Genomic DNA, 14,705 nt, shown 5'->3' on the forward strand with positions numbered 1-14,705 from the left:
TGTCAGGAAGCTGCTTGGTGGCACCTAACAGCTCATATGGGACCCACAGGGGCCAGGTAAAGACCCTTGTGCTGAATTCCATCAAATAAAGGAATTCATGCTGCAGGCAGAGGCTTTGGAGAGCAAAAGCATGCTTTGAACAATACGTTGTCTCTAGAAGACAAATACATACTAAAAGAAATCACTAAAAGCAAACAAAACCTCCACAAATTATACTATCTAAAATGGCATAGCTTTAAATTTCCCATACAATGAGTTTAAAATAAATATCTCCTGCCTGTAAAAATATTGTAAGACATTATAAAGGTTTCAAAGTCAAGCACCCATAATAATAAGAAACTCATTAATTTGGGTTAAGCTTTGCAGCTTCAGTTCTCTGCCTCTGAATGCACTTCCATCCTGGTAGTCTTCATTTGTATGATCACATACAACTTTTTCCAGAATGCAGAATGATTGATTAAGCAGGAACTGGTTTATCTGTTTTTGTCAAATGTGAGAGAATGGGAGGGACGTCCTCCAGGTACCTGTCTCTCTCCATTAACTGCTGACAGAACTGAGGTGAGAACTTAGGTGAGATACTTAACACGCTGGTCAGTGAAGTGATTCTTGCTTCTAGTACTGGGTGTACTAGATTTATTCTCACTAAAGCTCACCACCAGCTGATCCACGACCACTCCATACCTTCTGCAAAGAAAAATCATAGTGGTCGATGGCTTCTGGTACGCTTCCACAGGCTAAGAGGCCCAGGCCTGTGTGGCCCAGGAACACCGCGTCAATCAGAACTGAAACACGTCTCACTATGCACCAGTTCATACCTTTCTGCAGTCTGGCAACAACTTTTAGAAACACATTTTCAGGTTCTTCAGAGTCTCAAACAAACTTTTTTTAGGATGGACCTTCATCTGAAAATCCAGTCTGGTTGGTGCAGCAAACAAGAAAAATCTAACTTAATTAGATTAGATAGGATTTTCCTATGTGATTTGTATTGTTCTCACTAATGAGCTGGTTCTCCAACACAACATCATGCTATTGGTTACTGTTAGAGAGAATGACCTTCTCTAAAACATATGGCCTCCTATAGACTGCACTTTTGTAAGGGTTAGTGTGGAGCTGGGGACAAATGCTACCTGCCGTATGAATTTAATATGTCACTTCAGTAAACTTGAAAGTTGCTACAACTGCACTATCAACAAGTCCAGCAGCTAACTGCAAGACACTATATAAAAGGAGGTGTTTGCATTCACAGAGTTTAGTCAAAAGTTGCTTGGCATGTCAACAACATAACATTCACTAGAAGAAATAAGGAGTCTCTAACACAACGACATAACATATTTTCTAGAAGAAACAGGGAGTGTCTAACAAGCAAGTTTATGCTAGAACTCCTAACCACAGACCATTAAAATTAAGCAAACTGCTTGTTTATCAAAACCTTCCTTTAATTACCAAGAACTAGCCAAGTGTGACAAATCCATGACAACACTGAATTGTTAGTTTCCTGCAATTTTTATGTTTAAAAATAAAATCCTCTCTACCATGAGACTTAACCTACTAGGGCCTGGGAGTAGAGACAGCATTTGTCTATTAACAAGCATTATTATATATTAATCACCTTAAGAAGCAGAAAAGTGAAGTTAGCAATATACAACGGAGAGCTTTTTGAGATGAAAAATATTTGCACTCCACACTCTTCTTCAACCTTTCTCAAAATATACCAAATATGTTAAATATAAGGGGATTCGTACGCACAGATTACTGTTTGTTCCTCTATAAAGCTCTAACATGGAGAAGAATGCTGTCAGGTCCAATGAGGTGTTTCTGATTTTCATTATTTCGTTGCAAATCCTTCAATACCTTTTTCAGCTGTCAAAGTCAAGGGACTGCAGTAAGAATCCCTGCTTTTTTTTTTTTTTTTTTTAAAGCAAGTTTTTAATTCTGTATGGCAAAAGCTTGTAAATATGAAAGGAAGGTCTCCTAAAAGCTCAGAAAACAGATGGCAAATAACCAACCACCTACCCATCCTCTCTAAATGTCTTATTTTTAAGAAAATGGGCTTTTAAGCCAACTCCATTTGTGGGTGGGTATTGACTCATGAGTTTTGAACACTTACTGTGGTAATGCAAATCTGGATCAAAACTTAAATTTTATGTTTCCAAAAGCACTACCGAAAATTTTTGTAAAGCAACAGAAATGCTTCTATTCCATTTAGTTTTCAGACTATCCAAATTAAATATGTATTTTTAATCCACTTAAGCACTCCCTTACATTATTACTAGTCAAAACACAAGAGAAACCTGTTAGCGTATCAGTTGCAGGAGGTTTTAAGAAGAGTTTAAGCAAGTGCCTGTCAGGAATGCTCATGGGATAGCTGGTCCAGCCATGGAGGGGAGAGAAGGTCAGATAACCTCTCAGTCTTTCTCAGCATTTTGATTCCTAGAAAGGAAAACTGTCTTTATTATTAAGACACTTCTAAGGGGGGCAGTACCATGCAGCTGTAACAAATCAGTAACAATACTGCAGCTTTTATATAGTAAAGATTTTCTTATCATACTCTATAGCATCCTCACAAAGTTCATAAGGTAAATTAAAAGAAGTTGTCCAGTAGATAAGATTCAGTCATTTTTAAGTTGATTAAACAATATTGTTGATGACAGAGGTTAGCATAGGCGTGGCTTGGCAAACACCAATAATTGCTGATCATAATAATAATAATATGTACTAGAACAGGAAGCTACTCTTCCTCCAAGCTTCTGAGCATATACCTTGCAATCATGACAGCATATATAATGGCAAGTTAATCTTAAAAACAGTCACCTGCAAAATCATGACCTTGTTTGAAGTATTTTAATCGTTCTGTCATGCAAGTATTCTCCAAGGTTACTATGACTGAACAAAGTTAGAAAAATATTTTGCATTTTGTCAGATGATGTGTTTCGTAGATGCATGTTTTTGTACTCTTAAAATAAAAGGAGGGAACTGTCTGTACATCCTACAGGCTTGTGATATATTTAATATATTCCATAAATCATAACATAATGATCAGTCCTGTACAGTAAAATACTACTATCTAACAAGGGCAGCAGATTTTCAGGATTTCAGATTTCAGCAGATATTCAGGATGTCATGCTAACTTGCTTCCCTGGAACAGATTTGAAAGAGGCAAACTACAGATTGGCAGTAGGACTGGGAGCAGCTACAATAACTAAAAATTATTAAAACTCAGTGTTTTCACCTGACAGTTTCAGATTCCTAAAGTCCACTTAAAATCAACTTCTGCCACTAAGATTAGCATGTGGAACATTTGAATTTGTAGGTGTGAGAGATGCAGAGAGGAAAAAAATAGTTTCTCATATGTAAACATCTATTTTACTGAAGAGCCAAGTGAGCTAAAGAAAAAAGCACGACAAAACTCCATCTGCGTGCAATTCCTGGAGTCTTACTCATCTCACTTCCTGATTCTCCTTTTTGGCCTCCTTTCCCTTAGGGCCCTCCCACCTCTATAAACACCATAACAATAATTATCCTGTCAGTGGAGACTTAAACATTCTTGACATCCTAACATCTAACAAGTACAGGACATTTCACAAAGGCCTAGCCTGGCTTTCAGGAAGTGGGTCAGCTTGACACATCCCATGTGTTTCTGAAAGCCTGCAGTCTTTGAGCTTGCTCATCTATGGTAATGGGCACCCTACCAATGCACGGACTGGAAACAAAACACTGCCTGGTTTGCCAGCGGAACTTTAAAATGTTTACCGAAAGCACGTAACTCGTAAATTTCCATCCTAAACATCATATAGAGGATGTCATACCGTGCCCTGTGGTGGTTTTGTGACCCACCTGCCCCTTGTTAGTTAGAAGGGTACTGGAACTCTTCCAGCCACTTGCAGAAGTCAGGCTGCGATGCACCCAGCCAGGGCAAGGGGAAAAGGAGTACAGCACACTCCAGTCCGTTAGTCCAAGGAGACTGGATGATTAGCTCTTTTCTTCCTTCGTTTCGTCTTTCCTGTCCTTCAACCTCACTTCACTTGGTTACACACCACAAAGGGATTTTTTAGTCCAGGCTGATCTGGCCAAACAAACTCTTTTACTATAGAAATTCCGGCCACTGTGGTTTTTTTTCAGTCAGTCTTCAATGGTTTTTCTTATATTTCAACATTTAAATCATGCCAACTTGCTTCCACCCTCGGCAGAAATTCATGATGACTCAGAAATGGATCTTGACCCGCTAGCTGAGAATCACTTCTCTAATAGTGTTATCGTTTGATATCTGTTTTCACAAAAGGAATAAACCAATGTGTCTCATCACATTTTCTATTCTGCCCCCGCATAAATTTGCCTTTTGAATAAAACACATTCTATTCAGTTCAGAGGGCATTTTATTTCTGTGCTCATTTTGACATTTTAGTTAGAATACGATGCTTGTACAGTAGCCCAGCCAGCACAGACTAGAAGATCTTCTATTTATGATCTATCCCAATGAACAGATTTTCAGTTCTCTTTAAACTGCCTTTCAATAGTGGGCAAAAACCCTCACCCTATGCACCAGAAAATGATCAACAATAATTGTTCTTCAGTGTGGAAAGAGGATATGGTAAAGAGCTATGAATAACAACTTTGGAAGAAAAGCATGAAGTTAACTATGAGTAAACTTTAAACTCATTAACAAAATGCAAAGAAATTCAAAGAAATTGGATTATAGAGATTAAATTTGGTGAGATTTTGTACAATGAATGGATCATACTTCTATAAAACTTGGGGTCCCCATAGATCATAGTGCCCATGTACATACCAGAAAGGTAAGAAACAGAACACAGAGAACAAGCCTGCTCCCACTGTGTATACATGCTGGTGTTCAAGTACCAAAACTAAATAGATATGTATCTGCATCTCTCACTATATATTGGGTTATATATATATATATATAAATACCACAACTGAAGCACTGGCAGAGATTTCTAATCACTCTTGGTCAAAGACATGCACAGGTATAGTTGACTCATACAACAAAACTATTTCTACTAGTGGATTGCTCAGTTTTATAAAAGCAGAAGCGCCATGTTATGTGTGAGCAGCAATATAGTAATACTGTAAATTGCAACTTGATTACCATTTGATTCAACCAAGTTAATAGCTGATGAAGGCCTATAATTCAAACATGATTCATTTTGGCAAGTCTTTCATTTGTCAGCTCATCAAGCCTATCCTATATATGAGCAATTAAACTAGCAGAAAAAAAATAGTCCAAATAGCTCAGCAAAAAAATCCTCCAGCTAGTTTGGAGAGATCTACCCTTAACACTGTTGAAATATCATAGCCTACTTCTCAGTGGTTTTCTTTTCTTATTAGGACCAGTAATTCTGCATGGTAGGTACAACAATAAATAACACACTGCTGATTTCCAAGCAGCTTCTTGAAGCAGGGAATTAATTCCAAAACAGTTACAAAGAAACTATGCATTGGAAAAACTTAACCAGGAGAAATACTAAACAAAGAACAGCAAACAGCTGCCATCACTACAAAGGGGAGATAGTAGATTTCAGAGAGAAAGTGGCTGGAAATTTGTCAGGCTGGCAGCCGTAGCACACGCAATAAATTCATGTGTTAACTAGGAGGCTTGGTCCTACAGGGTAGACAAAGGACATGTGCAGAAATAAGACTCCCAGGGAGAATCCTGCCTCTGTTTCCTGATGACAGCCAGAATGCTGTTGGCATCACTGGCACCGATGGCCATACCCCACTTGCTCCCTCTTAATGAAAACATGGAGAGCAGCCAACACAGGATCTAGGAGTTAAATCAACCTCAGGAAGATCGAGGCCGTGCAGAACGCTCCGCTGGAAGAAGAGGATGTGCTTGTGCAATCGGGAGATGTGGGTGTTCCCTGGAGGATGTCAGTCAGGGGCTGGTCTCCCCTCTCCTCTGGTGCTGGGTTCCCCGAGGAGAGCCGAGGGGCACACCGACCCTGAGCTGATGCCCGTGCAGCACGTCTGCCTGGAGGACACGGGTCCTGGAGCGATGGAGGGAACTGATCACCTGCACTCACTTCGAAACCGATCTCCAACATCCTGACGCTCTGTTGATATGTTCAGCAAATAGGCCAAACAAATACCCTCAGTTGCTGGAATGCTTGGATTGCATTTTCTTTGGTTGAAACCATCACTAAAAGTAAACATACATAAAAACCAAGCATACGGAAGAAAATCTCTGCATATGAAATTAGGCCTAACAAGGCTTTTCTGCAAAGCAAAATAATTTCTAGCTGATCCATCTACTGAAATTCTTTGAAAGTGTCAAAAAAAACCCCACCAGAAAACCAAAGAGATTTTGGTGGACTAGTTAACATTTCACAGTGTTTCAAAAGGCTTTTGATTAAATCTGTAAGCCAAAGACGATTCAAGCAGCTAAGTAATCACTGGGCAAGAAGAAAGTACTATCATGGCTCAAAAACTGGAGATAGAAAACAAAGAGCAGAATTGAACAGCGAGTTTCTGCGATGGCGGAAGGTTAACGACAGCCTGCTTCAGGGCTCTGTAGCAAGTCTCGTATTGTTGCTCTATTTGCCATTGATCTAGAAGAGGGCTGAATGGTGAGATAGTAAAATTTGCAGCTGTCATAATTATTTCAGTTAAGCAAGACAAGAGGGGACTGTGATGATGAGGAAGTCCTAACGAAATAGAATGGATCATGTAATGGTGAATTAAGTTCAATATTGAAAATGCAAAATAATGCATGTTAAGAGAGGAACATGAGTACTGCTTCTAAATCTGACAAGTTCCAATTCATTTACGTCAACCAAAAAGTAGAAACTGGGCATTTATGTAAATATCTATGTGCTCTCTCTAATCCTCACAAAGCTGTAGTCAGCAAACAAATAAGCTAATAGAACACAGGAGGAATAAATAACATAGTGGTTAATACCAAGTATTAGAATGCCTCTACATAAAGGAATTTATTTTCTCCACTGGCACAGTCTGCAGTATATCCTACCTCAGAAAAAGTGATGTGGACGAGTCTGTGTGGGGGAATGTTTGGGGGAAAAGGCTTTTATAAAAACCAGTGTTTTGACAGATTTGGATTATTTATCCTAGGAAGGTGGTAAATGATGGGATAAAAGCAATCAGAGTAGCAAATAACATCAAAAATTAAGCATGGAAACACCTGCCCTCTGTCTTATTGTACAAGAAACAGGAACTTGATGGTGGCAATCTCAAAATGGGTGACGTGAAATATTTTTGCACGAATGCTAAGCAAGCCACAACTCAGGAAGCAGCTATGGCAGAAAATTTATTGAAATTCAAAAAAGAGTTAAGACATCTACACTTATGAACATAACAAATATATCCCCAAAGTTTATGTTAGCCAAGTACTGTATTTTATTAAATTTAACCTTAAACTACTAAGCTTCATGGTTTACAACAACCTCTAGATACCAGAAAGCAAACTGAGATCTAGTGGGAGATAGCCTACGGGTGCCAGGTAATTGACCCTTGGGCATGATTCAGAGTGTGCTTCAACATCCATCCTGAGCATTTCTACTCTCGTGTAGTTTGCAGCTCCTTCTGACAAGTATTTTTAGACACTCGCATTTTGTCCAGCCATAGATGCTACATCGTGGAGTCTCATGTGACAGGGTATTTTGGTGACTACAGGAGAGAAATGTTTAGCTTCCTGCAAGCCTTTGCGAGTGTCACACCTGCATTACCTCACCAGCCATTTCACACAGGTGAAGCATAATTAACCTCCTCTATTTCCTGCTTCTGTACCGGTTGTCCAACACGCTGGCAGCTGGAAATGGTTTGTGACGTGCCCAACGTTTCAGGTTCTAGACCTGCCAGAAAAACTCCCTTCATCGTCTGTTGTTTTCAAAGTCATGCTTGCCTGTCTGTAGGCGTTTCTCTTTCATTGCTGCTGTGTTAAAGTATCAGTGCAGGCAACCACTGATTAATCAATGACATTAAGTACAGGCAAAAATACTCCTCAAAGCACAAACCAAATGAGGAAAGAAGGTCCCGAACAAAACCCCCCAGGACCTCCCGTCCTCATCACCCGGGACACTCCCAGGCTTTCCCCTCTTCGGCGGGCCGGTCTGCCCTGCTCTCGGTAGCACCTCCCCTTGCCCCCGTGCCCTAGCGCGGCCCGCGGGGCCGGCCAGCTGAGAGGAGCCGGGCCTGACAGGAGGCGGCAGCCTCCCAGCCACCCCAGGCGCCACACCGGCCAGTCGCCATCCCTTTTCTCCACCCGTCGTCTCCGATGGCGGCGCCACCCGCCGCCGCGCCGCCTCCCCCCGCCCCTCCGCGCTTCGCCACCGCCCCCCCGCCACCGCCCTCGCGCCTCGGCGCGCGCCGCCCGCCCCACCGCCCAGCCTCGCGCCCGCCGAGGGGCGGAGGCTCCGCCCCTTCTCTCCGCCCTCGCGCCGTCGCGCGCGGGGGCGGGCGGGGCAGGGGCCCGCGCTCAGCTGACGGGGGGACGCACGGCGGCGGCGCCTCGCGCCGGGGCTGGACAGAGCGCGCGCGCGCGCGAGACGGGAGAAGGGGGGTGGGGGGGGAGCGGGAGCCGGAGCCAGCCAGCCCTGCCGCGGCGCCTGGCGCGCGCTCTCTGCCCGCCTCGCTTCCGCCCGGCGCGCGGCGCCGCTCCTCTCCCCGCCTCACTCGCTCCCTCCGCCCGCGGCTCCCTCGGCCCGGCCCGGCCCGGCTCCGCCGCACCCCGCGACGTCCCCCGCTCCCATCGGGCAGCTCCACGGGCCGCCGCCGCCGTCGTCATCGCCCCCCCACCCCGCCCCCTTCCGAGACGCTCCGGTTGGGGGTGACCCGCCGGCCAGAGCCGCCGGCGGCCGCCTCGCTCCGCAGCGCCCGGGCCTGCCCGTCGCTCCGCCCCGGGCCCGTCCGGTGACAGTCGCGACCGCGGGAGGTGGCGGCGGAGGAGGAGGCCGGAGCCGGGATGTCCGGGCAACAGCAACAACAGCCGCCGCCGCCGCCGCAGCTCCCCTTGGCGGCCGCCGCTCCCCCGCCGGCGCCGGGGATCCCCTCTGCCGCCGCCAACCCCGGCCCCGCACCGGCCGCTGCGCTCCTGCTCCACCCGCCGCCGCCGCCGCCGGCCACCGCTGCGCCGCCGCCACCCGCCGCCGGCAGCGGGCCCGCGGCGACGGGGGGCGGCGGTACCGGCGCGGCGTTGGGCCTCTCGGCGGGGAGCAGCAGCAGCAGCGGCACCAGCGCCCCGGCGCCGTTCCCGCACGGCGACCCGGCCCTGAACGAGCAGGAGAAGGAGCTGAAGCGGCGGCTGAAGAGGCTCTACCCGGCCGTGGACGAGCAGGAGACGCCGTTGCCCCGCTCCTGGAGCCCGAAGGACAAATTCAGTTACATCGGCCTCTCCCAGAACAACCTGCGGGTACACTACAAAGGTGAGGGCCGGCCCGGGCCGCCGGGACCCCCCCTGCCCCGGCAGGGCGCGGGGGCCCTCCGTGGGCCGGGGGCGGCGGGCCGGGGAGCAGCGGGCCCGACCCCTCCGTCGGGCAGGGGGCACAGGAGTAACAATAACAGGAAATAACACACGCTCCTCTCCCCTTTCTTCTCCTTCTCTGTTTTCTGATGCCCTGAATTGCCCGCAGCGTGGAGAGAAGGGTCTTGGTTTTCCTTATTTCAGCTTTATTTTCTCTCCTTTCCCCTCCCCCCGTTTCTGTCGCGGTGCGGGGGGGAGCAAGGGGCCGCCCCCGCCTCCTTATGCTTCTGGAGTGGGCATTATGTAAACTCTGAGACTTCCTCCGTGGATTCAGGTATCACCAGAAGGTTTGGGTCTGAGGCAGGAGAATAAAGGAGAATCGGCATGACGTGTCCCGTTTATGGTAATGAGCGAGAAAAGAAGTGGCTTTTTCTTTTCTCTCGAGAAGAGCAAGGGTTAAACGGAGTTAATAGCTTAACGCTTGCTGCTCTTAAACACGGAAATGACGGGAGGGGAAAGCACAGAGAAAAACACGGTTTATTTTTAAACTGTGAAAAATGGAATTAAAAGTCACCGGTAGTAGTCTTGCCTAACTATTGTACAGACTACAGAGTGATTTGAGGGAAAGAATGACAATAGGACTTACATTAATAAAGGTGACTTTATAACTTTCTGCCTAGACGTTTCATAGTTAAAGTTACTGATGTTCAAAGATAAAAATCAGACTATACGTTTGTATAAATTAGCAAGAGGCAATAGAAGAAAAACCTGTGTTGATTGTTAAATGTCATAAAACCTGGAAACATAAGTGTACACTATGACCTGAAAAAACACAGACACATCTGGTGTTCTAGGCCCAAGTCCTAAAGTAGAAGTGTTGTGGATTCAAAACCACTTCTGAGTTGGCTGTGAAGAACTGGATCTTTTGTCAGTCTGTAGTCAAATGAACGTAATGGGAGGGGAAAAAAACAACCTTGTAATTACCCTTTCTCAGAGTTTACAGTGGAGAAATTCAAGTGAAATCTCGATAAACATGTTACTGTTTAATTGGAGGAGGAAAACGGCAACACAGACACATGGCAGGATTTGGCTGCCATGAAAGGATTATATGTACTCTCTGAGACTTTTTTTTTTTAATAATGAGGCTTTATTATTACATACAAAATACTCTGTTAAAAGTGCTAAGTTTTATGCACCATACGAAGATAATAAAGGAGGTTGATAACTACAGGGCAGATTTCTGGGAGGCACTGAGTGATTTAAGGACATGTTATTTCATACTCAACTCTGAATTTCCTGGCTTTTGTTCAGTGTTTTATGACCTTGTATTTTTAGAAGCATTTTGTATTTTCTGGTGTTTAGTGGTGGCGGGTTGGTTTTTTTTGGTTTTTGTGTTTGGTTTGGTTTTTTTCCTAAGATGATAGCTTTATGGCCATCAAGGCCTTCTGCTGGTTTGTTTTGCTTTTACCAACTCTTTTTGCTCATGAACTGGAATTTGGAGATGGAACCTCTCTGGCCTGTCAGTGTAATTGTAGAAGTATATTTTCAAGGTTTCTTTGTGCTGTCCCTGTTTTTCCTCACATCTCTCCTTTGCCTTAGTGTTAAAAAAAGAAATTCATTACCTCAAAGAAGTTACGAGAGGCTCAGCATGTTTCTGAAGTATAGGTAACATAGGAAATACTGTGGATACACTACCAAAAGTCATAAAGCACAGTTAGTAGGCTATAATAATAAAATACCTTTGCTCTAGCTCTTAAATAATAGTAAGTGATGAAGGTTGAAGAGTTCCTAGATTAACCCAGAGGACTGTGAAAAGGAGAGGTGCCAATATAAAGTGTATACACTTTTCTTTCTCCTAACTGCAAATGGGAGTGAATGGCCTCTTAAGTGGCCCATCACTTCTTCCTGGTAATTTAATGACGGTGGCTGTTAGGGCAGCCCCATGTATATGTTACCAGCCTGGCACCTGGAGTTGCTAACTGGGCTAAGCAGTGAATGGTATCAGGGCATTCCTTCTGGAGAACTGGGAAAAAAAAACCACTGAAACATCTGCCTTTTCTCCCTCCTGGATCCTTCAGCCCTAAGATTGCAATAAAGAGGAAGAAGAGGAGGAGGTTCAGTGAGGAGATTAAGGGAAGATAGCAAGTAAGAAGGTGCTTAGCACTATGAAATGTTGTTTCTACAGATCAGTTGCAAATAGAGGTCTCAAAGCATTCAGAGTATCTTCTTGTGGAATATTGGCACTTTCAGTGCTTCTGAAGTTATCTAAGTAGTTGTGGAAGAACGGTATATGTTTTTGTTAAGGAAATCTGAATTGCACATTGAGCAGGGATAAAGATCTGTTGTATTCTTGACCAAAATACTCGGGGAAGGGAGAGGACAGCTCTGTCCAAGGAAGCCAGTAATCAAAAGCAATTCTTACTGTTTTCTATTACTGCAGTATAGGTACCTTGTACACTTAAGCTTTCTCTGCTGACTGTAGATTTCTGACTATAGAACTGTTTTTCTGAAGTAATTTCCTCCTGTCTGTGACTGATAGGAGGCAGAAGGTGGTAACATCAATGCCTTCCTTCCACCCTGGATGTGTTGGGGATATTTGCATCTGAAAAAATGAGTGTGGGGGAACAATCAGCACAAAAGCCTTCAAAGTCATTTTTTCATATAGCTAGCTTCATAATTTTAATGTGCTGATGTATTGTGAGCAGTGATATTTTTGTTTCATTGGTTTGTGAGAGGAATGATGGTCCTCTCTATGTAATTTTGAAGATTCCTTTCATTTTCTTGCATACCAGTGGACAACTTCTATGGAAACATGAGCTACAGTAGATGTCTCTTTCTATCCTCTGCAGCTGTGATGCTTTGTGTACTGCATTTCTGGACCTGAAGCTTTTTGCAAGCATCCTAGAGAGTGCTTAAAAATCAAAACTGCCACAAAACCTGTCATTGATCAAGCGGTGGAGGTTTAAAGAAAGGAGTACAGTCTAGCATCAGGATAACAGCTCTCCAAATTTTGTTGGGGGTCAACAAAACCAAGTGCTCTTTTGTGTTATCTCTCAGAATCATAGTGTTACAATTGTAGCAACGGAGGTGGTTGAAGGGAAGATGCTTTGCCTGCCATGTTGTTTACCAGAACAGGCTAATTTCCACAGTGAGATATTCCGTTACACTTCTACAAATTCTGACTCTTGATTAGGAAGCTTTGTCAAAATCTGGATATGAAATACATACACGTTGGCATCTGTAATATCTTAAAGACTATACCCAAGGGTATTTTTGGTTTTTTGGATGGACAGACGTACATCTCTGTTGCTGCCAGTTAGCCATGCAAGCTGATAGAAAGCAAACGCTGTCCTTGTGACTTTTGTTTGTGGTATATCTATGTAAGAGAGACATGAAAAACAGTATCAGAAAAAAATGTGTCATTTCACTTAATTGCAATATTAACAGCTCTGAGCTATAGGTCGGTGGTAAAGAAAGCATAAGGGTTCAGACAAGTGTATGCTATATGTAAAGCAGTTAACTGCACAAAGTACATAGCTATTAAGACATCTTTACAAATATTCCTACATATTTCTAAAATTTTCAGAATTAAAATACGGATCTTGTGGAAAACCAGGGATTTTATCTATGCTATGTGTAATATGAACATTCCACTAGACAGACAAGTTTAGTTTCCAGCAGATCATGATCTATGCTATGTAGTATAAGGAGATAAAAATACAGACTCAATGCAGATTGTAACCGTGAAAGAAACTATATACAGAATTAGGTAAACAGATTAAAGCATTAGTGCTAAAATCATGGAAAGTCCTATAGTAACTTCACTTAAGTTAGTCTTGTGACAACTGTCCAAAAAAAGCTGAGGAAAGTTATGCAATTTTGGGTAAGCTGCCATTGCATGAACTTTTTCTGATGTATCACAGGCCAGGAGATCTTAGCCAAACATTTATTTACGGTGCAGTTGCCTTTGAACTGTCTATAGTGCCAAGCTATCTAGTGCAAAAATCTATTTTATTTTTCAGTGGAAACTATGCATCCCAATTTCTATAACAAACAGAAGAGGATTCTATAGTAATAATTCTGTGTTGTCATTCAGTGATACAAGGATGGTGTCAATTTTTCTGGTAGAAAACACTTGAAGCATATTCACTACAGTACAGTATGCCTGTTTTGCACACCTTTGTAGCTCTGAGTTCTTTCTTTTTTAAACTGGGGAAAAAGTTGAAGTAAAATCAGTAATTTACACATGTCTTTTTTTCTTGTCTCAGTGAAACTTCCCTAATGAATTCAACAGAAGATTAGGGCTTGATTATTTTATTTTTGGCAGTGTGAGCAAGTCATTGAACCACCTGTTGGAAATAACTGCAGTTCAGCTTATGTAAACTTCATTTAAGGATTTATACTGTATAAACACGCTTACTGTTGTCTAAGCAGACACTCCCATAGACTTATTGTGGATGATTTGATGCATATGCATTGCACACTTAGATTTAGGTTCAAAAATTATATTTTTGAAAGCTGAAATGTCTTCTCCAAATATGGTTTTATCTGAATTGGCTTTTTTCAAGTAGATGGAATTTAAATTTAGATTAATTTCAATTTGGTTTTGCTAAAGGACTGTTGATACTACTTTTAGTAAGAATCATCACTGTGAATGACTGCTTAAAATATAAAATAAAGCTTTACTCCTTAAGCATGGTTGTTGACTCATGGTTGTTAAACACTTTTAATGAAAGCCCAGTCGAAAACAATTCTGGTAATTGAACTTACTTGTGATCTGGTTTACAGTGTAAAGTTCAAGCTTTGTACACCTGTTTTCCTTTCTCTGCCCCAGTGAATATTTGCAGAATTCTTTTTTTAATGCTGAAAGTGATTAATTTTTAGTGTTAAATAATACATTAACTATCGCTTGCAACTGTGAAAGTGGTCTGTTTTAGGGAACACAGGGCAGTGTTCATACTTCAGGCATTCAGAACCTCTGATTCAGAAGTCAGAGTTGAGCGTCAAAGTTGCTTTTTATTCACAAGCAAGGAAGTGGGGATTCAGGTTACCAAAGAACGTGGCAGCAGTATATAATGTCAAGCTAATGGGCTGCTCAGCTCAGTGTCCCATCAGTCACAGTGGCCATACGTGAGTGCCTACGGAAAAATCTAGAAACATGTTGGGTGTATATGGTGTATCTGTGTTTTCCCCCTCTCAGTTTCCAGCTGTTTTAAACTGAAGGACATCCTGAGCTGAAGGCAGCTTCTCAGTTAATTTTTGTTCTAGAAGCTTG

The 14,705-nt window shown here is 43.1% G+C and overlaps 1 protein-coding gene across 2 annotated transcripts in view; it reads left to right on the plus strand.

The window, feature by feature from the left end:
* Nucleotides 1–8,538: 8,538 nt before the first annotated feature.
* RANBP9 (RAN binding protein 9) overlaps nt 8,539–14,705 on the plus strand; it is a 41,573-nt gene continuing 35,406 nt past the window's right edge. For both annotated transcript variants that reach the window (XM_074829077.1, XM_074829085.1), the window contains exon 1: nt 8,539–9,392. In XM_074829077.1, coding sequence (XP_074685178.1) covers nt 8,933–9,392 — 460 coding nt within the window. In that variant the 5' untranslated portion in view covers nt 8,539–8,932. The remainder of the gene's footprint in view (nt 9,393–14,705) is intronic.

Source organism: Strix aluco, chromosome 1 (assembly GCF_031877795.1).
Source record: "Strix aluco isolate bStrAlu1 chromosome 1, bStrAlu1.hap1, whole genome shotgun sequence".
Taxonomy (NCBI): Eukaryota; Metazoa; Chordata; class Aves; order Strigiformes; family Strigidae; genus Strix; species Strix aluco.